At 52.1% G+C, this 26005-nt stretch overlaps 8 protein-coding genes and 1 non-coding gene across 9 annotated transcripts; 5 read left to right on the top strand and 4 right to left on the bottom strand.

Annotated features, from left to right (window-relative positions):
• Positions 1–7025: 7025 nt before the first annotated feature.
• On the bottom strand, positions 7026–7127 carry J4E86_005190. The gene has a single exon. It is a non-coding gene; the product is annotated as a tRNA-Lys (tRNA).
• A 1000-nt stretch (positions 7128–8127) lies between these two features.
• On the bottom strand, positions 8128–9024 carry J4E86_005191 (uncharacterized protein; the record flags this gene model as incomplete). Its single annotated transcript, XM_051445726.1, has 1 exon — positions 8128–9024. The coding sequence occupies one exon, from the start codon at positions 9022–9024 to the stop codon at positions 8128–8130; it is 897 nt and encodes a 298-aa protein (XP_051302493.1).
• Positions 9025–10589: 1565 nt separating this feature from the next.
• On the top strand, positions 10590–11640 carry J4E86_005192 (uncharacterized protein; the record flags this gene model as incomplete). Its single annotated transcript, XM_051445727.1, has 2 exons — positions 10590–11036; positions 11089–11640. 2 exons carry the CDS (start codon positions 10590–10592, stop codon positions 11638–11640), a joined length of 999 nt encoding a protein of 332 aa, XP_051302494.1.
• A 374-nt stretch (positions 11641–12014) lies between these two features.
• Positions 12015–13047, bottom strand: J4E86_005193 (uncharacterized protein; the record flags this gene model as incomplete). Its single annotated transcript, XM_051445728.1, has 4 exons — positions 12015–12586; positions 12641–12690; positions 12742–12785; positions 12838–13047. 4 exons carry the CDS (start codon positions 13045–13047, stop codon positions 12015–12017), a joined length of 876 nt encoding a protein of 291 aa, XP_051302495.1.
• A 788-nt stretch (positions 13048–13835) lies between these two features.
• Positions 13836–15064, bottom strand: J4E86_005194 (uncharacterized protein; the record flags this gene model as incomplete). The annotated part of the gene is made up of 2 exons (XM_051445729.1): positions 13836–14472; positions 14532–15064. 2 exons carry the CDS (start codon positions 15062–15064, stop codon positions 13836–13838), a joined length of 1170 nt encoding a protein of 389 aa, XP_051302496.1.
• A 1325-nt stretch (positions 15065–16389) lies between these two features.
• On the top strand, positions 16390–17229 carry J4E86_005195 (uncharacterized protein; the record flags this gene model as incomplete). Its single annotated transcript, XM_051445730.1, has 1 exon — positions 16390–17229. The coding sequence occupies one exon, from the start codon at positions 16390–16392 to the stop codon at positions 17227–17229; it is 840 nt and encodes a 279-aa protein (XP_051302497.1).
• A 423-nt stretch (positions 17230–17652) lies between these two features.
• Positions 17653–18772, top strand: J4E86_005196 (uncharacterized protein; the record flags this gene model as incomplete). Its single annotated transcript, XM_051445731.1, has 3 exons — positions 17653–17655; positions 17704–18417; positions 18470–18772. The coding sequence occupies 3 exons, from the start codon at positions 17653–17655 to the stop codon at positions 18770–18772; spliced, it is 1020 nt and encodes a 339-aa protein (XP_051302498.1).
• Positions 18773–19597: 825 nt separating this feature from the next.
• J4E86_005197 (uncharacterized protein) lies at positions 19598–21535 on the top strand (the record flags this gene model as incomplete). Its single annotated transcript, XM_051445732.1, has 7 exons — positions 19598–19790; positions 19859–19881; positions 19972–19989; positions 20049–20352; positions 20408–21168; positions 21222–21418; positions 21466–21535. 7 exons carry the CDS (start codon positions 19598–19600, stop codon positions 21533–21535), a joined length of 1566 nt encoding a protein of 521 aa, XP_051302499.1.
• Positions 21536–22049: 514 nt separating this feature from the next.
• J4E86_005198 (uncharacterized protein) lies at positions 22050–25622 on the top strand (the record flags this gene model as incomplete). Its single annotated transcript, XM_051445733.1, has 11 exons — positions 22050–22110; positions 22164–22943; positions 22997–23070; positions 23124–23308; positions 23445–24122; positions 24169–24260; positions 24310–24479; positions 24526–24660; positions 24707–25001; positions 25050–25228; positions 25278–25622. The coding sequence occupies 11 exons, from the start codon at positions 22050–22052 to the stop codon at positions 25620–25622; spliced, it is 2994 nt and encodes a 997-aa protein (XP_051302500.1).
• Between the last annotated feature and the right edge of the window lie 383 nt (positions 25623–26005).

The following is a 26005-nucleotide window of genomic DNA, read 5'->3' on the forward strand; positions in this document are numbered from 1 at the left end:
ACCTGGTCGCTTGGCCTCTAGAAGATGATCTTGTGCTTGTGAGGAAGGAGGATTGATGAACCCTGTGAAATCCTCTGGTGCGAAGAGGCGCTCCAACGCAGCAGTCCGGTTGCGTAGTAGCGTGGATATACTTCGCCACTTTTAATCATCCACTTGTTCAACCAAACAGCGTCGTCTAAATTTCTATATTCGGTCCCTACTTCTTTTCGTATGTATGCAGGCTTTTGCTTTTGGCGCCTGTTGTCCTGAAGATTGCAATGCGCCCCCGCTAACGAACGGCCGTGGTAACGACTAGCTGCCTTGAGCTGTCACTGTCGGTGCGCAACTGCTTCACCATCGCTTCTGCTACTTGGTTATTTACCTGGTTCTTGACTATTACTACCTCTTGGCCCCTGCTGTCAGTGCGCCTCCGAAGCATTGATTAGATCGAGAATCCCATGGCACGGTAGATCAGCAAGTGTCCCGTCGACCGCTCCGCAAGCAAGATCTTGTAGTGCCGGCTCCAGCGTTTGAGAAGTCGCCTCGTTTGACATCCCAGGTATGTACACTGTTTAGCTTCCTGTCCATCATGGATCTTTGTGGGGCCTTGTTGAACTTTAAACATTAAATGCTTATACCCTCAGGTCCTTCAATGCACTACGTATTGCCGCGTCTTGATATTCGGGTCTTGCGACAAGAGTGCGCCTCACATGGCTGTGGGTACAGAACGCCGCGCGAAGAAGACGGCAGCTAGATTAGAGCACTCGTTGCTTTTACAGCCCCTTCAGGACGCCATGTCATTCAACCCCCCGAACCATAACACTGGGTTTGGTCGTTCCCATGCCGCCGACACTGCTTCTACACCAAGCCCCACAGATCGACTCGAGTCCGCCCATGATTCTGCGACCGGTCAGGAACCCGCTACCCAACCTCACCAACATTCGAATAAGAAGAGACGCTCCTCAAAGAGCAAAGTACCGGGAGAGCTCCGCAAGTCCTCATCAACTCCACACATGCGCCACTTAGCTCTTGGAAACCCTGGTGACCTGTCGCCGACAAGTAACAAGCCGAGGAACAAGCTAGGATACCATAGAACCTCAGTTGCTTGTGGTAAGTGAACAAACAGCGCATTCTGGTGTCGTGCTCGATCACTGACTGTTGGGAACAGGGCATTGCAGGCGCAGAAAGATACGATGTCTTTTAGCTCCCGACGATCCCGCAGGCCGTTGCTCCAACTGCATTCGGCTGAAAAAGGAATGCAACTTCTACCCAGTTGAGCATAACCCTGATATGCCGCAGCCCCAATCTATCTCGTCGAAGTCGGGTAGTGCAGTTCAACCAGCTACACCTGTCTCTACTTCACCTCGGCACCCTTTGTCCTCCTCAGGCGATGCCATGGAGTTCCGTACACCATTCTCTGGACCTGCGTCGAACGGGCAACCTCCAAACTTCGGATATCATGGCGACCACGACAGTGATCCTCACCATGCATCTGTCACCAGTGGCCGTAGGTTTAATGCTGCCTCAGGCCCGCATTCGCTGACGAACAAAGTCCCAGTACAGCACCCTCCTTACCCTTATCCTCCCCCAATAGAAACCCAATGGCCACCAACGAACAGTTTCCTACCTTCATCCACTGTAGGCGAAAGCCCCACGTGGCGCAATTCACCTTCAACCGCAAACTCAGCGTACGGGAGCGAATCAAACGTTTCAGGTGGTCATACACCAGCCGCGATGAGTACGAGCTCGACCATGTCATACGGTCACCAGGACGGCCACTGGAGTCAGCAACCATCGTTTCAACCACCATCACGCTCGATGTCATACGGAAACATTGAAGGACTTCCGCAACAATATCCAGGCCAAGGTCTCGGTATCCAACACGAAAACTACCGGAGAACTTCTCCGTATCCTTATCCGACCTCGATAGACACAAATCCTTCCACAATCCACGCGACCACGATAGGCGCATCCACAGCGGCGCCATTATCTGCACCCGTTGTTCCGAACCACTCGTATTATCCGGCTCCCTGGTCATCATACGACGCCATGCCCAACCATGGACCACCAATGCCTACAGCTGGGCGTTCTATGAGTGCGCAGTGGTATGGGGAGCCAGGACATCTCGACCGGGTACAAGAAGAGGTGACCCCACCAATGGCATACCATCACCAAGGGCTACCGCAATTCTACTCCGGAGCATAGTCAACTACCAAACGTATAGCGGTTACAACAGTACAACTTTCGCGCGGTTCCACAACCTCCAAATCCCGATCTCACACTCTGTATGGTGGCCAATGGCATGGGTCAGGGAACACTTTGGCGACAGCTCCGATGTGAGCGGTCTTATCAAAATCATCATTTCCGGAGTTAGAGGCGCGACACGACTGGAATTACGATACATGGTTTGGAGATCATGCTTTTCCAATGGACCAATAAGTGATCTTGGGCGTTACTAGCATTGCAAGTTTTTGATTTTCAGCTTCACAAGGACTCCATAACGGGGCGTCATTCTTCCAGGTTCATTCAGGTTTTGCTTGGGCAGCCTTCATGTCCCAATTTCGGCGGTTTCGTTTCACACTTCCAATCAGCATCTCACAGCCACTATCACATGTACAAATAACGCCGATTGGAGGATCATTTAGAGAGATGCTACATGTAGCTTTGCGAATACTTCGAAAGCATATGCGCCGAATTCGATACCCAGATAGTAACATATCGCTACTTCACTACCTGAGCACCTCGGCACGCTTGTGACACCTGTTTTCTGTCGTTCACGGTATGGCGTCCCCGCAACTACAGCAAGCATACGTTACCCACATGGTTTCACGGGGACCGTGGGGTCACCAATGCGAAACCGACTTGTCAAATTCCACCGGGTACTTTGCAGGTCATAATTATGTCCAGAACATGGTACTTCCTGGTACCTATGGAAGTATTGTTCTGGAAGGTGGCATGGCTATCTTGGCTTTGGCCTGAGGCACACACACAATGCTCGGCGAGGGTAAGGCGCTCCGAAGTAAAACTACGGTTGAACGGAGTATTCCTAAACACCTACACTTACATCATGCTTACGAAACTCCCATGATCAGTAATCTTTAGACAACCCCATTTTATATACCTTCTCTACGCCAATACCAGCAATGCAATGGGTACAACTATCTGTGTGTCAATCAGACAATGCATGAAGGTCACGGACCGGCTGTTAGCAAATGGCATCGCACTGAAGCCTCATTACACGCGCGAAGATGAAGCCACGCAACTAGCCGTACCATAGCATCTTCGTACCTGCGTCTACGAGGTACGATCTATAAAACCGGTTCTATGACTTCGGTCGTTCAGCCTTGAAAAGAGCCTTGGATAAAGTCAAAAGTCAACCGTCGTCAGCAAACCCTAATGACGTTTGACCTTTGTGCAAGCGAAGCATGTATCCCAGGGCCCGGAATAAATTCGCTTCCCAGCCCAAACCTGCGGACATTGCGCAGACGCCCAGGCCTCCTGTCCAGACTTCTTGAGACTGTCGTATGCAACTTGGAATACGTACCCGAACCTCGGTCATTCAAGGTGGCAGTTGATCCACTTTTTCTCGTCGCTTCTCTACGATACTGGGAAAAGCTCGGACCGTGATTAATCCTCCTTCAATTCCGGACCATGAGACAATGGCTGCGGAGGGAACGGAAATTGCTTTTGCCTTTGGCTCCCAGTTTTGCTGGACCAGGACTCGACTTTTTCCCCGCTACCACACAGCCGGGTAGGAGGCCCGTCGACGTTTGCTCCGGAATGACCCTTGATCTTTTCCGACCATGTTCTTGCTGATCGCACTTGGCTGAATCATGGGCCAAAGCCTCGGTTGTTAATCCTCTCGGCGCTCTTACCACAAATGTGGAGGTGTGCCTGTACGGACTAAATCGAACAAAGAGAATGTGGGTTCAGCGCGTGGACACGATGTGAAGAGGTGCGTTTTTCTGCTTATTCCCAGCAGCGGCTACTGCATGGGCTCAAGGGTCTCTGTGGAGAGGCGTGCGTAAAAATCGCTAGTTCGCAACGACCACGTTAGTCGAATTCAGCGTAGTTACGTACACGAGCTGGTGGTCACCACGTTTACAAGTTTCAGCGACACTCTCGAACCACTCGGCAGCCGCAAACTTCATGCGCGCAGACATTCAAAGTTACACACATGGACGCGCAAGCCACTGCAGCCCTATGCTCGAACGACATACTGGCAGCACGATGTTACATCATTTGGTGACACAAGTTCAGGGTTTCTCGAAGGATTCAGAGGCGTGTCTAGGCATCCAATCGCGCATTTCTCCCATGCAGGATACTGGGGCACAAGAGGTTTGTCCTGTCACAGTTAGGCGTGCTGGCGGGATGTCTTCCGGCAGTAGTACTGTATCCACCCAGATCCTCAGCATCATCATCATCGGTCTGCACACCAGCTTGTTTTCATCACAATCCACCACGATTGCCAGCTTCTTAGCGTCGCAAAAGCCGGCCGTTGCCGTATGACAGTTATCGGCATCTAACCCCTGCAACGGAAGGTTGCAACGAGTGTCGCAATCGCGTTCGTGCGCGTCTGCAGGGCAAAGCTGAAGGAACATGCACGCAAGGTTGGGAACGCTACCTTCCCCATCGCTCGACTGACGCATACCCAACCGCAAGAGTCACTGGCCTGTTACTCATGGAAAATTCACGCGTGTAAGGCCGCGGAACTGAACCCTGTCAGATCCGCCTATCCGTGCTTCCTGTCAGTCATTGAGCGCGCACCGTACCTCCCGTTCCGCTGGGTTTTGACGCGGTTTCGACGATCCAGGCCTCCTTTGCGAACATCAAGCATAAACGCCTGCAACCACCCTGGCGGCCATGGACGCCTAGAGGATTTTCGAGACATACAACGAGTCGGAAAGCATGCAGCCACTACATTTTCACACACCACCCAATAGCCTTTCCCTCGCGTCTCTGACCCAACCACCACGACTGTCAAACAATCTAAACTGCATACCAACAAAGCAGCGTGACTTGCACACAATGCGCTCATGCTGCACCGCGCCGCGAGGCCACAGCTGCAGCATTAGCCGTCCATCTTTTAAAGTCCACTTTAACATCCTTCCATCCGATCCGGGCAGGATTTCCGAGCTACGACCCAATCGAACGTATAGATGAACAGCACACACGACCGGCATTAGGCAAGCAACTCAAAGACTCTGATCGCTGGGTCCGCTGCAAACGCATCATGCGCGGTCGGACCTCTCTCGCGTTTTTGCTGCTCGTGTGTCATCACATATAGGCAGCGCGTGCTGCACTCCAGACTCTTGGCTTCACGCATGGCGCTATTGCGCAAACTTACATCCGCGCGCTATGGCATCTACGCTTTGGTTGCATCTCCGGACTGGCGGTTTGTGGAGTACCTGCATGCCTGTTCACATAGCTATAGGCGGGCAGGGCTATGTTGTGCATGCGCCTTCCCATTATAACATGGCTGAACCATAGGGTAGGTAAGATGGACGGTATGCGAGTCATTTCGGCGGATGGAAGCCTTCCCGGTGTCAGTGGATGCTATGGGTCGATCGAGATATGTACTCATGAAGAGTGAAGCTGTGTCTTGCATCGCATCATGCACCGCTACTACGAGATAGGAAGACCACGATGACCTTCCTCTAGCTTATCCCTCAAGACGGATATCCGCGCAACTTCCCCGTTGCCCCCTAACCACCTACGTCTCTCTCTACTACGGAGTAACCAACCCCGATAAAGACCTTCCCTTACGCCTACAATTCCAAAAAGACTCCAGCAAAAGACGGTCCGAATAGCAAGCGGAACTAGTACATGTCAAATAGTGCTTGATGTGGGTTGCAGACTAGATGCTCTTCCACCGGCTGCTCTGCTACAGTAACCGGTGCGGCGTGCCCTAGGTTTGAGCTAGCTGCTGGCTGCCTACTGTACGCCTGCTGATCACTACAGATGCGTAAAGGCTTGTTTGGATGTTGAAACAGAGTCTGGAGCTAGAAGAATGCCGGTAGCTTACATGCGTATTCGCTAAGGTGTCTTGGTGTGATGGAGAGTATTCATGCGCAGAGGGAGATGTGCCCTATCAAGACGATGGGGATGGTCACTGAGGATGGTGCTACGGATTGTAGGCGCTGTGTCTCGCGCAGACGCAGCGTAGCAAGAGAGAGAGATCCATTTTGCTGAAGTGAGACTGTGAGACAGTTGAACCTTGGCGGAAGTGGAGAGCAGATGCAGGCAAGATCCTATCGAGTACGAGGAGATAGGCCAAGAATAGAGCCTACGTTGGCTCGTAGGGTTCACAAGGAAGCGTATGCTACGTAGCGCACACCTCAATCTTAGAATACCATCCTAAAGTAGTTTGAACTCGTATTTACATATGCGCACCGTTGATACAAATCCCTCAGGCTTCCTTCTTTGTATGTACGAAAGCGAACAAGGAGAACGTATAGAAGATATGCGAAAGCCACATAGTATCTAGACCTTATTCGTGTCTTGTCTTTCCGTTGACTTTGCCAACTACCAATGCATGTTACTATCTTTCAGGAACTCGTGTCTCGTCGTAACGATCTGAAAAGCTGATACTCTGGCTCCTTCTCGTGCAACTACGCACTGCAGTGGGATGCCACTGTCCTTGCGTGAGGACGGCAGGCCCATCCAGTTGATCTAGAAGCTACTATGCACGGAAACGACTTATGAGCGATCAAAAAGCCTGACAGACCTCACAAAGCTCTTCTTGAATTGATGTCAAAGCTACGAAGAGGCCAAGGGAATAGATTATCCTCAATGAAGTGAAAATAAGCTCTTACCAGATTAGTGGAAGACGGAAAAAGGAACTCATTATCTAAAAGCAAATCAATACGACGACTACATATAGCTAGCATAGGACTACGTTTGTCCGACATGTCTCTGCCGTTGTTGCGTCGGTGTCGTGCTCGTAGTTGTGCATCATTTTCGAAAAAGCCCAAAAAAGCATACTTCATCACCACCATACCTTCCCCTCCCTCCTAGGACATGTACCACACGCAAACAAAAAGGAAAGCCCGACGTGGGGGTCGAACCCACAACCTTGAGATAACCAATCGAGTCTTTAGGACGTGAAAGCTAAGAGTCTCACGCTCTACCGATTGAGCTAGCCGGGCGATTTGATGAAATCTGGTGATTTGATAGAGACTTTGAAAATTATGACGATCGTATACACAGATTTGTGCTATAAGAGCACTACGAAGGTACCGAAAAGATTCTCTTTTGGTTTTGATGTGTCGGTGGTACATCTTGGGCTGCAAAGTGGGGTAGAAGGAAAAAAACTGCAGTGGGCCGAACCACGCCGCAACGAAGCAAGGGAATGCATTGCAACACCAGAACAGCACCAACGATGCTACCCAAAGGCTCTCTTTGAAGACGACAAACAGTTTTGATGGTTGAAGTCCAAGAAAGGAGAAATCGGGGTATACTTGGCTTTGACGCGCATGTATGCTAGTAGGTCCTCTCCTTGCGACTATCTAATAATTTTTTTATCCCAATATGAGAGGATAGTATCTACGCTTCACGCTGCCTAAGTATCCAAACCCACAAGTTAACTATAACGGCTAAGGTTATGGATACTCCTATCTATATTATGTTTAACAAAATGTGAGTGATATGCGCCACAAATTTTGCTGTCCCGCGGTGAACGAAACAAAGGACCATTATCGTAGTAGCTACATCTCACTTGATTCTTGCATCCCGCGAGGCGGAGAGGATCAGGATTAGATCGGGCAACTCGAAGTGACCATTGCCCTTAACGCGACATGGAAGACATTAAGCTATAATATTTACTACTGTATCGATTGCACGCTCGTGATACAAGCTTCGCGTATGTATCGTTGCTAGGCTATTCATTATTACATTATTAATCGAGAGCTAAACGTTTATCAAGCTATCTTTCGCTAACACAACGCCGTCATAAGCAGAGTGGCTGAATCCCATCGTAATATACAATCTATGCGAACGATTAACATCGAAGGTCATACTTGCGAGAGTGCAGTCCTTGTGTCATGTGATAGATCCAAACGCCCTCTCTAAAACTCATTTCTTGCGCCGCCGCATTCCGTGACCTTTTCGACAGGCCTGAATCCACCAACGAATACCTGTGAAGAAAGTTCACAAGTTCATTCCATCCCAATCACCCTGCGTCGGCCCTCCGAACCGCTCCCGCCGTAGCCTATCATTCTCCTCAATCAACGCATCCCTCTCCTTCTCAATACTCTGAATATACTCAATCGCGCTCGCCAAGATCATCGCCTTACTCGGCTTCGGCTGCCCAACCACTCCCGCCTCCTCGCTCTGCCTCAATATCGGCACCGACTGTCTCAGCCTCTCCAGTTCAGAATTGAGCCCCTCTCGATACTTGCGCTCAACCTGATTATGCGGTAACCGTTTCGAGCGCTGATACTTTAGAGTCGGAGAAGACAGGTCTTGGCTGTCGGTGGTATTGCGGTCCATCTTCGGGCAACCCCGCTTCCTCGTGGGGCGTTTGGGGGTGGATGATTCGGAGGCAGAGGTTGGCGAGGATGGGGATTCGTGCTTTAGCATGTGTGGGGAGAGAGATGGCGATATGAGCGGTTGCGGCGCGTCTCCACCGTGCGACGAGGGTTGCGACGTTGTGCTTGTGGGGGAGATACAGTCTGGTTCGTTCGGTTGTGGTGGCCTTGTGTTTGTAGTGAAGTCGAACGGGTATGGCTCGAATGGACTGGGGTGTATGGTGTTGAATGTTTGCGTCATAGTCTGGTTATTGTCCCTGGTCGATATGCTGGCCCTGAAAAACGTCGCATTGCAATCTTCTTCTGACTTCGATGTCGTACCGGATGCACTCTGAACGGATGTGAGGGTTTGATTGAAGAATGTATCGGAGTCGAAGAAGGTATTCAGCGAGTCGTCTGGGCCTGGCCCGCCAAGGTAAGGATTGTCGAAGTAGTTGGTGTACGGCATGGTGTTCTGAGGTGGAGAATGTTCGGTACGTTCGGTCTTGGTTCCATGCGCATCCCTCCGGAAGTTCATTCAGACTGTGTCGACTCGTGTATCGGTGGACGTGTTCGTTGCTGTTTGGCGGTTGATGTATCGGTGTCGCTGGGAATGACGAAAGGCCTGGTATTATAAGAATACGAGGACGTAATTGTATCGACGATTCGAGAACTGCACACCCAACAGAGTAGGTAATAGGTCCTCGTGACCTGCTGGGAATCCACCACTAAGGTTGATCAGGTTCCGGTGTAGTGGCTCAGTACAGTCAAGATGCTTCCAGTAGCTGTACGGTAAACCCAAAATCGCAAGTTAGTTGTGGATCCGTCCTACCCTCAACCGTTATTGGCACGGCTAAGTAAGCCTTCCGCTTCCGCGAGTTTCACTGCAACGTCTGCTACTCATTCAAAGGGTCGAGTTTTTACAATGACTGCAAACGTCGAACGATAAGCACCTCATCGGCACTGTCCGGTAGGAGCAGCATCTCGTGTAGTCCCGGGACGAGCTCCACTACGCCGAAAGTCGGTTTCCGCACATGCTCCGATCCCGAGTTTCCGATATGACTCTGAAGCCGCATTGCAAAGACCGCGATGTTCGTTTACGTGCGTACAACCTAATTTACCCTGTTGATCCCGGCAAGGCCGCGAATTGCGGTCTCAGAATGTACTCAACAAAGCCATGATGCAGGATCTGATTTGCTTTCGCTTGTATGCGGCTAACTCGGGACGGATCGTATAAACTATCTGCGATGCCGGATGGCTTTCTCACGGTATGATTACTGGCTTGCTTTATTAGCAGATGTTTTGCGGTACCGATCACAAGGTAAATGTCAGTAAAAGATCCCTAAAGCCTCATTTTTGCCAACGGTAGATTCCCGGATGCATGCGGATGGAACGCGTTGCATCTAGATACAACAAGTGAGTTCGCTTACTCCTTGGTATTGCATCCTTCCAAGGTTGTGCTGCCCGATGATGTTAGAGGTTTTCTCCGAGCACCTGTCATGGTACCATATCTAAGCATCGGCGTGCGCCAACGGGCATCTCCGCTGTTGTAGCAATCGAGGGGAATAGCCCGGGCTTAACGAGAGAGGCTGAAAAAGTCGAGAAGTATTTGCGGTGCACAGTGCGCATGTGGCTATGTTGAGGTTGGTGCAAGGCAGCTCGTGAGAGTGGCGTGATACTTGTCGGCAAGGCCCGAAGTAGTAAGTGTAGCCGGCAAGGATAGGTATCCATAACTCGTGGCCATCGCGTTTTTCTGCGACCTTGGCGAGTGCAGCAAAGAATAGTAATCCTGCACGACGCTCCTCCACAGAAGCCAAAGACGTGTACAGACTGACAGCGAGCCGCAGTATTATCTCGCAGCCGAAGTTGTAGCTACCATGGCAAACGAAGAGTACCTAGTTATGGTAGCAGTGTTTGAGCATCACCACTAACAATAGACATGGGACATAGTGGATGTTTCTTCCATTCATGAAGGTAATGTTGCTGCCTACAAACATGGTGTGTTTGTTGATTGTAGACACTCGCGATTTATTGAGGTCACAGCTTCTCAACCCCGCTACCCCTCAACGCGCGGACTGAAGCATGAAGCTCCCTGCCTCCGCCATGACAACACCAACAACATCAACAACGCCTAATCGCGTCAAGACACGCTTCCTCATCATCTCAGATACGCATACTAGAGCTCCTCTCGATAACATCGCAGATGATGAGGCTGCCTTCCGCCCGCCACTGCCCCCGGCAGATGTGCTTCTTCACTGCGGCGACCTGACCATGATCGGTCATCTGGACGAATATGAAAAGACTCTGGACATGCTGGAAAGCATAGATGCGGGCTTGAAGCTTGTCATAGCTGGAAATCACGACATTACTCTGGATGAGGAGTATTACGCCCGAAAAGGCGAATACATGCACAGAGGAGACAGATACGACAAAGACCTACCCGCCAAAGCTCGAGAGATGTTGAAGGGCGAGCGGGCGCGGAAAGCAGGTGTAACGTACCTGGAAGAAGGAACGCATACATTCCAGCTTCAAAACGGGGCCAACCTGAGGGTATGCACATTGCTAGACAGTCGACAATTCCATCTGAAGCTAACAACCCCAGGTCTACGCGTCCCCCTACCAACCAGAATTCTGCGACTACGCCTTCCCCTACTTCCGCAACGAAGACCGCTACAACCCTCCCCATCAATGCACACCGAACGCCAAACCCATCGCCGAGAACCCCGTCCCAGACTTTCCCAACATCGATATCATGATGACCCACGGACCGCCCATGGGCGTCATGGACGCGACAACATCAGGACAGCACGTCGGCTGCGACCACCTACTGCGCGCTGCTCGACGCTGCAAACCCCGGCTTCATTGCTTTGGGCATATACATGAGGGATGGGGCGCGCAGAAAGTGCGGTGGAACAACAAGGGGGGGCTGGATGTCAGGATTGAAGAGCATATCGAAGATGTGGAGAGTGTGGATGTTGATCAGGATGCGGCTAGGGAGAGGAGGGCGGCTACTGTTGATATCGGCGAGGGTAGCGATACGGCGGTTGAGTTTGGGCGGGAGACTTTGATGGTTAATGCGAGTATTATGAGCGTGACGTATAAGCCGTGGAACGCGCCTTGGCTTGTGGATCTGGACCTCGAAATGGCCAGTTGATCCAGCATGGCTGTACGGAGTAGACAGGAAAAAGCTTCAGAAGTATGCATACATCACGAAGAATGAGTAGGCATCAATGGGACGAACCAACTACTGTCATGCGCGATATCGCCATTGTGGTTTCCAGACAGCGATTGATCTATAGCAGCCAGCTCAAACGTCGTACTGCGATGACCTCTTCGCGTTCCCTCTAAAGTTCGTCATTGTATCTCACAGGTCTCACACAGGCCGAGCAGTCTTGAGTCGCAGCTAGCGAAGCCATATGCATGCATTTCTTATGCAGCGTAGACATGTCAACTATCGTACATCGTAAAGCTCATCTTCGAGCAAGGTAGAAGTATCGTGAAAAGAACAAGGTAACAAAAGAAGCGCGCTTAGTTACCAACCTGAATCGCGTAGCCACCATCGACAGTGACAGTCTGACCATTGAGGTACTGACAGCCAACAGCAAACAAAATCGCCGCAGCCATGTCCTGATCCTTACCCGGCCTCTGCGCAGGAAGACCCTCCTTATGCTCCTTCGGCATCTCACTCTTCTGGTTATCATCCCTGCTCTCCTGGGTGGTCATCTCCGAAGGGAACACACCGGGTGCGATGGAGTTAACCCTAACCTTGATCCCGTTCTTCGCAATCTCAGACGCGAGCAACTTGTTGAGGTGTATCGCAGCGCCTTTGCTGGAGTTGTATGCAAAGTGGCCTTGCGAAATCTTGATGTGACCGGAGATGGAGGAGATGTTGATGATGGTACCGGAGTAGCCGGGGTGTGTCTCGGTGGACTTTTGGAGCAGAGGCAGGAAGGCTGTGGACATGAGGAAGGGGCCGACGACGTTGGTTTGGTAGACGTCTAGCCATTCTTGCTCGGTTGTGCCGTCGAAGAGCTTGGAGACGAGGTCTTCGGCGGAGCCTTTTACTTCGGTCTTACCGGGGGCGATGCCGGCGTTGTTGACTGGGGGTGTTAGTTGGCGTTGCACAAGATAGTAATGGGTGGTGGAGAGCTTACCGAGGACGCAGAGGCACTTCTCTTTTGACTCAATCTCCTTCTTGATCTTGCTGTGAGGTGATTAGTACTCCGTTCTCCATCAAACATCGTTGGCAACGTACGATACACCGTCCTTGGTGCTGCAGTCTCCGACGATGGGGATGATCTAGCGACTGTTAGATTATATCCCTCATAAATTCACCGTGTCGAAGACTTACCTGTCCTGCAATGTTCTGGCCATGCACCTCAACAACCTTCTCGAGCTTCTCCTCCGTCCGTCCAACAATGTAAACCTTAGCACCATTGACAGCAAGCGTCTGTGTGATCATGAGACCAATCCCAGAGCCACCACCAGTAACGAGAACGACCTTGTCCTTGACATCAAAGACCTGGCCCATCTGGAGTTCGGCGTTGTTGGTAGGAGCCATGTTTGCGTGGTTGCGCTGTTGATTCTGCGGTTGGATTTGATTTGTGATTTGTTTCGTGCGCTCAATTGATTGAATGCGATTTGGAAGTGCAGAGAATGAAGAGGGGAAATTTCGCGTCGCAGAAGTCGTGATATAGCGGGTAAACGGTCTGACGTCACGGTATGAGCACCGCGTTGCGAAGCGCGTCAATGTGACGTGTGGGATCTTGAGCGACATGGCGAAAACGAAATTCCAGAATTAAAAGACCAGAAATTTAAGTGGAACAACTGAAAGAAAAACCAGAGTTCGACTGAGGGGGGATGCACGCAGAATCGCGATTCAAACGCGTTGAAGAGGGTTGGGAATGATGCAGGTCATGATTGCATCACTGTGGTGCGGGAGATCGACCCGCACGCGGTGTCACGTTTTTCCCTATCTTCTTGACATAGTCGAAGTCTCCATCGACATATCATGTTTGGAAGGCCTGATTCCATGAGTTATACAGCATCGAAAAACGATCGCGGGATAATCTATCAATACCACTGAAGACACTGGTACCTAGCAATCGTACATATTCTACATGAGCAACACAGCTCTCAGCATGCCCCCAAGCTGCTCGGGAAATGTGGCTCTAAACTAGGAGAATAGCGAAACTGGGATACTAAAAGGTTTTGGTAAGAAGAATTGATGTTGAGGTGTCAATCATAAAGAAGTCTTGGGATGGGCTAACAGTCGATTCTTTTTCATGCATACTATGCTTCCCATCCAGCATTCCACATCTCAATACAAGCGTCCCCCATATCCCATATTTACTCGGTTGCAGGTGCCTTGAGCACCTCATCAAGCCTAACAACCGTCGCCGAAAACGGCGTATGCAACCCTTCCGCCCTACCATCATACGTCTCGCCCCCATAAACCAACAGATGATTCGGCCTCTTCGCAAAAATCTGGATAGCGCGCGAATACACCGCACCAGCAGGCGTCATGTGTTCCTCCCACTTGTCCAGCGCGCCGCCCGCGGAATTCGTGTATACTTGGCGTCTATCCGCATCACTCACTATGATTGTGCCGTTGGGGCCGCCGAGCGGGGACCAAACCACATAAGGACTGGCGTTTGGCACTGTGCTGTTGTTCACGACGATGGGTCTACCGACGGAGTTGCGGAAGTTTGTGGGCTCATCGGCCATGACGTAGTAGACGGGGTAGTTTTGGCCGTAGGAAGAGGAGTTTCCAACGGGGAGTTCGTGCACCAGGATCCATTGGTCGAGCGGTGGGATGTAGGCTACGACTGTCATGCCAGGGCGCGCGAGGTATTCGTCGTAGACAACGTCGTTGACGACGGGGCCCCAGGTTTTCAGGTCGGAGGAGGTTTGGTGGGCGAGCTTTTGGCCGTGGAGGGGGTCGCGTTGGTCCGAGTAGTAGGCTATTAGTTCGCCTTTGTATTGGCTGCGTGGGGTGTTAGTATCGGTGTTCGTCTGAGGATGGGAACATTTGCGGCGACTCACAGAAAGTAAGGTTCCCAAATAGGGTCTGCACCATTCGTAGTATTCGGGCGTCCACCCTCAGCGACATGGCTTACGAACTCCCAAGTCCGCGCTCCATCCGTGCTGGCGTAGAGGTCGATGCGAGTTCCGTTGTTGCTCCAGCTGTTTCCTCCACCCAGAATCGTTCCAGCTTCGTAGCCACCCATTGGCTCTGTCAATTCGGTCAACGCGGGCTGGGCGCTGAAACCCCATCCATTGACCGTGTCGTGTAGGTCAGAGATATGTTCCCAAGACGCGCCGCCATCTTTCGACTCGAAGATAGGGAAGTAGTTTGGGTTGTGGCCGGAGAGGGAGGCGGTGGCTATGATGGTTCCATCTTGGAGTTCGGTGTAGCGGGGGTACGTGATTGATTCGTTGCCGGTGGTTTGGTAGATGGTGTTGTTTGTGAAGAACCCCCAGGGTTGCGGGGCGGAGCTGTTGCAGGATGGTGGGTATGGGTGGGCTATAGCTGTGCTTGTTAGGGCCGCTGTGGCCGCTAGGATCTTGAACAACATCCTGAAACACCTTCCAATTGCGGTACCAGGAGAGACGTTTGATTGATGCTGGGGTTCAATCGATCGATCGTGCCTTCAGCTTAAGTAGCTACACTTCATCGTTGACGCCACATGCTCATCTCTTCCTTCGGCTACAGATGCGCGTCATCACCTTCGACAAAGCTTACCCTCAAGAAGCTATGCGTAGTTCATCGTTGGTACGAGCAGTGGGGATTATACCCGGCGGGCCGTCGATCATCTTGTCGGTTCCCCATGGGGCCTTTTTTGCCGGTGGATGAAGGTCGTACGTCCTCACCTTGCTTGCCAGCTGCTGCTCTGCATGAGTCTTTTCCGTGAGGGGTATACAGTGTTTGTCAGGATTTGGCGGTGTCTCGACGGGTAAGTCGGGTGTGGAGTTGCTGTACATGCTCCGGCTATGTTCGTCGGTTGATGAGTGTGCCTAAACTTGTGAAGGGAGCTCAACAACTGTGTTCATAACTGTCAGAGTTTTGGAAGTTTTCAGTTGTCGTGGGTGACTGAAACATCATGGAAGCTTCTGTGGAGTTGCAACCAGTATAACTGTTGTCTCTTCTTCGGATGTTACAGCCACCAATCGGACAAAACTGAGCATGTGATGGCCTCGTCCAGGTTTCCTGACACGGCGTACTCTACTCAAGGGGAAGGTTGTATCGAGCTCTGGGGCTAAAGTAAAAGTTTGGGTGCTGCAAGTGCAAACAGCCGCGGCTCTTAAGTCTTTCTTCCACGAACCTCATGAAGGATCGGAAAGTGGAGATATTGCTGCATGAATAGCAACACATGCAAGACTCCGAATCTGGCAACGATTTTCTCAAGCAGTCCAACAGTCGGTTAGCATATCCGAGCGACATGATGGCGTAAGTCGGCGCTCTGCAGCGTCTTAGGTAAGTGTGTACCCCATGGGGTCTGCTCGTCACCTTGCATGATGCAGCGGTGCTCCACAGAAGGATGTCACCTGTTAAGTTTCCGAACAAGTGCCGTAGATTTCTTCTTCTTGGCGAGTTTCTTGTCCTTGGCATCATATACTTGAAGTGCCAGGAGACGGTGAAAATGCGACCTGGACTGTATCGATTGGGCGTAGAATCAGAAGCAAGGGGAATGACTCTCTCGAGGTTGTATAGAAGTCTTGGTGTTCTCGTACGGCAGTTGGAATGGGTTATAGCTCCGTAGTATACCAAGAGATCGACTGATGAAGTCGCAAGTATGAGACTTATGGTGAGGTTGAAGGTGAAATGCGAAAATGTACTTAAGCGTCCGCTGCGGGACCGAAGGAAGGCCATCGCAGCCTTCAAGCCTAGGGTTCCATGACAATGTTCCGTCCAACCTCTTTCTTCGCGCTTGGCGCTCTATTGTTCCTCGCACTCCTCGATCAGGCTACAGCTGTCACAGCGGGCTGTGGCAAGGCGCCAAGGCTGACCAACGGCGTCCAGAGGGTTACGGTGAACGGCAAGCAACGTCAGTGGACGTTGCGAATCCCCAACAACTACGACAACTCCCACCCATACAAGTTCATCTTCGGTCTCCATTGGCTCAATGGCGACATGACATCCGTTTCGGGCGGTAACGCGCCATACTACGGCCTTGCGGCTTTGGCAAACGAGACTGCCATCTTCGTCGCACCCGATGGTATCAACAAGGGGTGGGGAAACACGAACGGCGAAGACATCACCTTCCTCGACACGGTCCGAAAGGCAGTTGAGGATGATCTATGCGTGGACGAGACGCAACGTTTCTCTCTCGGTTTCTCCTACGGTGGCGCTATGAGCTTCAGTCTGGCCTGCAGTCGTGCAAACGAGTACCGCGCCATCGCCGTCCTCTCTGGTGCAACTCTTTCAGGCTGCAATGGCGGAAACACACCCATTGCGTACTACGGCCAGCACGGCGTTAAGGACAGCGTCCTACCCATCGCCATGGGAAGAGAGATCAGGGACCGTTTCGTGAGGCTGAACGGATGCCAACAGAAGAATGCACCAGAGCCCGCCAGAAACAGCAGACAGCGCATCAAGACGGTGTACGATGGGTGCAAGTACCCGACGCAGTACACTGCTTTCGACGGTGACCATGTTGCGCTTCCTGGAGATGCGGGTAACGATGTTGGACCACAGAGCTTCACGCCCAAGGAGGTTTGGAGCTTCTTCTCTCAATTCTGAGTGGTGTGAGTCGTTGTAGTGGGTCGATGGTGCGTGCCTTGGGGGATCAGATGGTGATGGCCGGCGGATGTGGCCGACAGGGGAAGGATAAATCGGTATAGCGACATTTGTATATATTCCATTGGCAGTATGAGAGGGACGCAATGAAATAAGCCATTGGTGATTTAGAGATGTGCAGTAGTAGCAGCTGTGACGTTGAGACAGAATGCTGACACGTTTTCACGCTATATTCTTACGTCCGAGATGTTAGGCCGAGAGGGTATCGTCGAAGACTTGGCAGGCGGTTGAGTTGAGAGCGGATGCGGAGGGATGTGTGAGGGGCCAAAAGGACCGCACGTGAAGAGGCGCCGCGCTAACCGGCTCCTTCCCCACCAACGCGAATGTCAACACTGACCAGTCGCGTCTCATCTCCACCACAACGTCATGGTAAGTATCAGCAATCTACTATTGCGTGCCCCGACTAATGATAGCCAGGCGCCTACGCGCTCCAAGGATGCGAAAGCGACGAAAAAACGAGGCCGACCTCCGGGCAGTCGCAATTCTGGCGCTGTCGTGAAGGCCAAGTCGAAGCCCGCACCAAAGCCGGCAGCAGCGAAGAAGGGCAGACCGAAGAAGAGACCAGCCCAGGAAGAAGTCGAAGATGAGCTCTCAATCACTGAACCCGCGCCAAAGCAACCCTCGAGACCCCGCAAGCGCAAGTCGGACGAAGTCGCTGAACCTGACGCCGAATCGCGCAAACAGTACGCGCAGCTGGAGAACAAGAAGAAGAGAATACCGCAGGAGCAAATAGACTCATGGCCACAAGTGCCGCCTCAGGTCTTGGAGCAGATCACGACGGTGATACGCAATGCGAAGAAGGACATCGCCGAGACGCAGCGAGACGAGCGCAGGATCATGGCCGCACACAACACACTCAACCCCCTCGTACGCAAGCTAGCGCGCCAACTAGCAGAGTCGCGGATACCCCCACAGGCCAAAGACATCCATTTCAACATCGACAAGCTCACTGAGCGCAATGCCCAAGTGTCGCGAGAGGTCACGACAGCCCGGCATTCCAAGCAGCTGCTCAGCGAGCAGGTCAAGATTGCCCAGCACTTGCTGAAGAAGGACGAAGATAACCTGGACGATCTGAAGAAGAACGTCAAGAATTGGAGAGCCGAGTGGAAGCACCAGAAGAAGCATGGACGGGTGCGTGTCTGTCTATTCTAGTCGAGCTGAACGTGTTGCTAACCTGCTGTAGATCCACCCCTTACTCAAAGACGAAGGCAATGCGACAGCCCACGGCGACGGCCCTGACGATATCCGTCTGAAGCGATCAGAACCAGTAGCTTCATCCCTTCTCGATGCGCCCGATGACGACCTTGCGCCAGTGCTTGCCCAATTGCGACGTAGCCTGGAGAGCATGCAGGGCAACCATACACAGGTCGAGGGTCTCAATATGACGGTCAACGATGCGCAAGCAGTACTAGACGACGTCTTGTTCAGGCACGCTGGCGCAGTGCAATATGCTGCCATACAAAATATCGATATGCAGGTCCCATGATGACTTTTGTTCTTTCTATAGCCACGCATGGCTCGGCGCATGGATCGGGCTCTGGGCAGGTGTGGTGAATACGGTACTGGGTTCGATATTAAGGCAGGTGTATGGCGTTGGAGGGCATCGACGTAATTTCAATACTCTAAAGGAAGCTTTGTGCGAGGCATGGGCTAGGTTAGCAAGGCCCGTACTAGGCTGTCCAGCGTGGCGGCTGGCTGGAGTGGGCAGCGAGACCATTCAAGTCTATCAAAATACTCCCAGTTTTAGAACTGCGTTCCGACGTTATGGTCTTCGGAATGCGCGCGTTCGCGGCCGTCTCCATCATGTAGTGTAGCAATGCGGCGTGATTGGCTCCAGCAGGGCTCCAGCAGGGCTTCGGCAGAGCGGAGCCACTTCTGCAGCTGCAGCCCTTCTATGCGAAACTTGTGCAAACTACAACATGTCAAGCGCCGCTATCTGAATGCCCCGTCGAGATCACCCGCATTGCAGCGGGAAGCTGTCAAAATCTCCACTAGGAGGGCGGGCGGTGCACTTCTCCGCGATTGGGCCTGCGTTTCTCCGGGTTCTTCCTTCCAAGGTTCGGTTCGGCAAAGCACGCGACCGCGAACATTCACCTGTCCCATCGTGCTTCTGAAACCACCTCTCCGCCACTCGTCTGCCGCGACTACGGGCCCTGCTGTGCCACCAAAGAACGTGTTCCTGGCGCATCTCGACCTTCTGCGCACTTTTCGATGCTCGAGTGCGTGACGAGACCCCTGTCGTAACACACATGAACCTGCGCGTCTCCAAGAAAAGCACCCGGCTCTGACACCGACCCACTACCCACACTTGATGTCGGAAGCTGCACGACGATCAAATGGAGCTTCGCCAGTCAAAATGACGGAACCACTAGAAGCCGACAAGGACAAAGTCTCTCCAGAAAACACTGCGCCCAAGACCCATTCACCCTCCAAGAGCAAGCCCGATGCGACAAATTCCGAGGCGTCCGCAAAACCGCCAAAAAAGCGTAGAAAAGTAAATCATGGTAAGCCATCGATGCTGTGTACCCACAAATGCATCCGCAACCCTGCTAACCTATATGCCTTCCTTCAGCATGCATCTACTGCAGACGTTCGGTGAGCCACAGCCAATTCCCCAGCATTCGATACATGCAATGTATTTCCATGTAAGACAATTGTTACTGCTTGCTGACACACACCAATCAGCACATGACCTGTGACCTCGTAAGTGCACTGAGTATGGCCTCGTCTGTTCGCAAGCTGATTGAGCCCGCCCAATGTAGGAGCGACCATGCACACGCTGTGTCAAGCGCAATATTGGACACCTATGTCACGATGAGCCGCGTGAGGGTGTTAAAAAGTCCAAGTCCGAGCCAGACAATGGCGATGGACAGAGTCAGCCCACTCAGGTCGAATCAACTCCCTCCGATGCCGCATCGACGGCCGCTCCTCCAGTTCCGGACGCAGCGCTAAACCTGGCGCCTCACCCAGTACCTCCGAATAGGGATGCCAGCACTACGTCAGGTACCCAGCCTGACCCCGTATCCGCGCCACAATTACCTGCCCTGACAGCTGGTAGTCAGCCTTGTAAGTTACACTTCTTCTCAGCTCCCCGTCGTAGTCGTCACTGACGCGCCGGAAGTCTTGGGCTACGATGGTTTGCTGTCCTCGTCTCAGAACAACCTTCAGGACATGCAGTTCCACCCCTCATATATGTTCAACACCTCCGAAGTCAGTAATGAGTATAACCTCCTCAACGACTTTCTCAACAACAGCCTCATGGACGACGGTGCATTTTACGGAGGCAATGACTTCCACAGCCTCTTTTCCGATGCCTCACTCATGAATCAGATGGGCTCTCTGAACAGCAACTCTGCCTTTACCTCGAACGCGTCAAGACCGTCGCAATTACTTCCACCTCCCGCGCAAAGTGTCGGTGGTCATGCTGCATCACGGCAAACAGGCGGCGTCCCTACGGACAAGGCAAGAGAGAGATACCTTGTCACGGCCGCTGATCCCGCTGGATCAGACAGTCCTGAAGAGCGCATGAACAAGCTACTCAAGGCCAAGGTCGACGCAGGGCTGCTGAAGCCCTTCAATTATGTCAAGGGTTATGCACGACTAAACCAGTACATGGAGCAGAACCTGCAACAGGCATCTCGTATCCGAGTACTGCGCCAACTGGATCGCTTCCGACCCAAGTTTCGAGAGCGCATGCAAAGTCTGACAGATGTGGATCTAGTACGCATCGAGATGTGGTTTGACAAGAGCTTGATGGAGTACGACCGCGTCTTCGCAAGCATGGCTATACCTGCATGTTGCTGGAGAAGAACAGGCGAGATATATCGTGGCAACAAAGAGATGGCGCGACTCATCCACGTACCGATGTCGAAGTTGCGAGACGTAAGCGCCAGACCACGATCACTTGCAATATGACTCCAGCTAATAGGATGTAGGGTAATATCGCTCTGCACGAGATCATCGCTGAGCCGTCACTGGTTTCCTACTGGGAGAAATTCGGCGCCATCGCATTCGACCATACTCAGAAAGCCATCCTGACGAGCTGCTCCTTGAAGAACCCCGACCCGCACTCTAAGGATCCTGAGATACGTTGCTGCTTTTCTTTTACCGTCAAGCGCGATGCTTGGAATATGTAAGTGGAAGTGGATATTGCCTCCGAGTTTAGACTGACTGTTGTAGACCGGCGTTGATCGTGGGCAACTTCCTTCCCATCACCGAGGCCACATCGGGGTCGCTACCGGCGTCTTGAGGCCGTCGAAGCCGCACCACAAATCACAACAATGACTTCATTAATCTTCTACAAGTTCAAGAATTCAAGGGAAAGCGAGCGCATTATCTTCAACGGCCTCGATTTGAGCGTTTTCGAGCTCAAAGAGTAGACGCTCTTGCGGAAATTTCGCTTGGAACGAGTGTTTTTGTAAAACTTTGCTGTACAATGGGTTGGGAACAGGGTAATGTCTGGCTTGGGTGTCTCAAAACATTGTTCAGAAAGGGTGCGCACATCACTTGGGAGGGTAATTGCAAGTGCGGCGATATCCACAGGTTTACTTCAACATGTACATCCTTTTGCCTGCCTTCATATCTTCATTCATTCGATCCTCCGTCTTGCATCCAGTTTTCCTCGCGTCCACGGGTATGCTCTTTCCTGATCTCATGCACGTGCTTGTGGAGCCACCTTCCAGAGTGGCAGTCGCAATCCGACATCTCACACCTTCAAGCTGCACATTAACCAACGTCGTTCGCATTGCCATCTGACACGCATCATGCCGCTCGCGCAGTCAGCAGCCAAACTGGAGCGAGAGAAGAAGCTGAAGGCAGTCCTCAGTGAGTGCACTACCTCGCGCCTGCCCTACGCGTGACACTTACCTTCCCACCAGCGTTCGCCTCGACACTCAGCAAGCGCATAGAAGCCGGCAACCATGCGACGATCATTGGTGAGCTTCAGGCTCAGATTCTCGGATTGCCACTCAAAACCTCGACTACCGTCACCGCGAGGCAGGAAGAACTCGACAGGCTGGGAACCGAGCTTTGGAATCAAGCTACGCGCTTGCGACGCGACACATCGATCAGCAACAACCAATCGAAGGATTCAGCGGCAGATAAGAACAATGTGGTGCCTTTCCTCCGTGCGTACGCATTCCTGCTACTCGACTCAGCTGGCGGTCGCGGACCAAACAACGTACGCCAGCGCAAGAGCTGCATCCGTCTCATGAAGGTTACACTGAAAGCTGCAAGAGTGTGCATTGAGGCGAATGAATTGATCATCGCGACAGTCCTACTCAAGCTCGCTGCTGAGTACGAAGATGTTCTGAGCAAGGGAACCGACGACAAGCCTGAGAAGGACACCGAGCTCGCAGATGGCCTACGTGCGCAGTACTTCGCCGTGCGGATGAGTTTGTCGTGGCGTCAGGATCAGATGGGCATGGCAGAGCATATGTTCGAGAAGTGCAGGCAAGTCAGGAAAAGCTTTACCTCTACCATCACTGAGCAGCTTGCCGATCTGCTGTACGAGATCGGGAAGGCTATGTTGGCGAAGCGCGATTATGAGGTTGCTACGAGATGGCTAGAGCGCGCATTCGATGTTCTTGGGGAGCAGGACTTGGACATGCTCGGTCCAGAAATCGGCGAGCTGAGACTCAGTATCATGCAAAGTCTTGGTATGCACGTCCCGTTCACATGGCGATCAAGTTCTGGCTAATCAGGTCGTCAGTCAAGGCGTATATGAAGACTAAGACGCCTATTTCCCAAGAGAAGGCATGGCAGATGGTGAAGTTGATGGAGACTGTGCGTCTCGTGAACAATCTGGCTCAATCTTATCTTTGACTGACGCTCTTCAGGACTTCGGCGATAAGATGATCGTGTCATTGCTGAAGATTGAACTGCTGTCCGAAGCCGAAATCATGGACACGTCCGAGTTCTATAATGGCGAGCTACTTGAACCTGTCCGCCATCATGCGCTAATTCTTTTAGTCCTTCTGCGCATGATTCGTACCATCGTGCTCAACGATACAAACTTCAAAACGTTTGCACCTCATCCGTTACCCTTTCTAATTCAGTCTGACTGACACATTCTAGCATCATGCACTACATTCACAAGCTCAAAGAACACAGGTACACACAATCCTACATGCCTACAGCGTCTCGCTGACCACTTCCAGCAACGTGACCGCCTGTAAAGTACTGGACGACCTGATCGATATCCGCCTCTTTCGAGAGGAAAACCAGTCTTGGATCGAGAAGGCAGTCATCACGCGCATCTGGATAGGTATCAACAACAGTCTTTCCGAAAATTCGCTCGAGCAACTCAAAGACCTCTTCGATACCGTGGCGCAGAACTCCAAAGTTTCGCTTTCTGCGCCTGCCACACATGCTGCGCAAACCCTCTTATGGAAGAAAGTGGAGGCCGCGTCCAGCCAGGAACAACACGGAATCGCTGAGGCTTGGTGTCAAGCATGCCTTCATGACATCTTCGAGAAGGCTGGCGTGCAGAACAAAACCAAGGTTGCGAGGAAGATCATACAGTGCGCCTTGTCACGTCAAGATTTCGAAGCTGCTCGAGAAGTGCACGCCAAGATGCCTGAGAGTGGTAAAGACGACCCGGTGACTCGCTACCTCATGTACAAGGCAGGTCTGCGAGGCGGCGATGAGATCTTCGCCGCTGAATGTCTCGACTATGTCTGTCGGAGTTCCGCGAAAGACGCTACCCTACTTTACGCTTGCGTCATGGAGGCTCAGAGTGCGGGGAGCAAAATACAGGCTATCAATGCTCTCGAGAAGGTTCTGGAGAAGTACGAGCATGGTGCGCCGGCAGGAATACATCTCCCTGCGCTCTTACGGTACGTCGCTCACCCGAAGTGTTACGCGCCTCTAATATGTGACCAGGTCTACCGCACGTATGTTGGGGTCCGAGCTCACTAAAGATGGCAACATTGATACCAGTATCTTGGAACAGATCTGCAACGTCTTTGAGGGAGGTACGTCGTTGTGCACTTCCGGAGGAGGCGCTGTTACTGATTGTCAAAGCATGCGTTCAAGCCAAAGCATCTCGCATCAGGCCGAGCACGCCGGCCAAGGAACTTTTCACAGCCGTGGAGTTTGAGTGGTTTTCTAAGAACGCTTACAACATGTCGCTGAAGTACTGCGCGGAGATACCACCAGGACTGCTGGTCAGGTTGCTCGGATGCTGCACTGAGGTGAGCTGAACGCCAAAGACGGAAGCAATACCGCTGACCCTTGTAGTTCATCAAGCTCCTCAAGGAAAAGACCCAACCAAATCCAGACAGTGATCTTTGCCTCCGGCTGGTGTTCTGCGAGTTCCTCACTGCTTGTACCTACACCACCCTGGCCCGCGCAGAAGATGACATCAAGCAAAGCGTGAGTCGCGCATCTCGCCAGAACGACCAGTGTCTGACTACTACAGATTGGTTACTACCTCGAAGCCCATAAGCATAGCCAGGAGTTCCGACGCAACGCAGCAGAGAGCATAAGCAAACTTGGTGGAGCCTCTCAAGACGACATCATGTCAAAATACTTCCAGATTGTCAAACTGGAGCTCGAATCTGTCCTAAAGCTTGAGAGATGGGATGAGCTTGACGATCTTTTCGACCAGTGTTGGAAGTACAAGAACCCGGATCATTACGAGACTCTGGTAGATCTCGTTCTAGTTGTGCATGGCTGCATCGTGAAAGCAGGACTAGAAAACAAATATCAGAAGAGTAAGATCATCGAACTACTCGCTGGATAAAGGCTGACGAAGTTGACAGAAGTACTGTCTGTTCTTCAGAAAATCATCAACCTGACTTGCCGCCAACCAGCAGGCCGCGACATCACGAAACTGGCACGCTGGCTTAGATGCATGTTCAGCCTTTCACTCGAGTACGACGAGGAAGTCAGCATTAAATGCATCCAGCAAGTAACGCATCTCGCTGCGAAGCAGAAAAACGTAAGTTCCCGCACCCTAGCAATCCCGATATATTCCTAAGCCCATTCAGACCCTCCATCCCACCATCGCGACAGCCGGACTGGATACACCGCCGCCATCTTCTGATTTCGCCACAAACGACGACACTGCAGACCTGGCTGACGAGTGCATCAAGGAGATCGACTGCTACCCCAAAACCGAGCTCGAATGGCTCGCAAGCACCGCTTTCAACCGCGCTGTGGACTGTTACCTGTCAGAAGACGATGTTAAGACGAAGAAATGGGCAGAACAGGCGTTCATCGTGGCACAGTGGATTGACGATAATGGTGCGATGCGAGATTTTCTGATGGACAGGTTCGCGAACCTGAAGTTTGGCGATGGCGAGGAATCGGCGGCGGTGCAGCGCGCGGGCTGACAAGCGGTTGGCATCTTCCGAACCCGATCGTATCCAACGGGCGGCAGGATAAGCACTTAACGCGCTAGAGGCATAGCGCGTCTGCTACATTTGTGGCTTCGTGGCTTTCACAACCTGGGCATTCGCATCCTCCTCCACTGATATTCGTTAGCTAAAATTATATACGTAAGTCCTGAACTCTGCTCCGCTGATTACGCCACGAGAAGTGGGGCGAGATGCCGAGCGGCCGTGAGTTCCGCGCGGTCAGAACCTCAAGTTTTCGCACGACGGTGCTGTGTAATGTCGGCGTCGTCGGTGTTGTGGCGGTCGTACAAAAAGAAAAGGAGGAAGTCTGACTAGGGGAACTCTGACTATGGAAGGTGAGTCGATGGCGTGTGAGTCGA

Source organism: Alternaria arbusti (genome assembly GCF_024043155.1).
Source record: "Alternaria arbusti strain BMP 1465 chromosome Unknown scaffold_6, whole genome shotgun sequence".
NCBI lineage: Eukaryota > Fungi > Ascomycota > Dothideomycetes > Pleosporales > Pleosporaceae > Alternaria > Alternaria arbusti.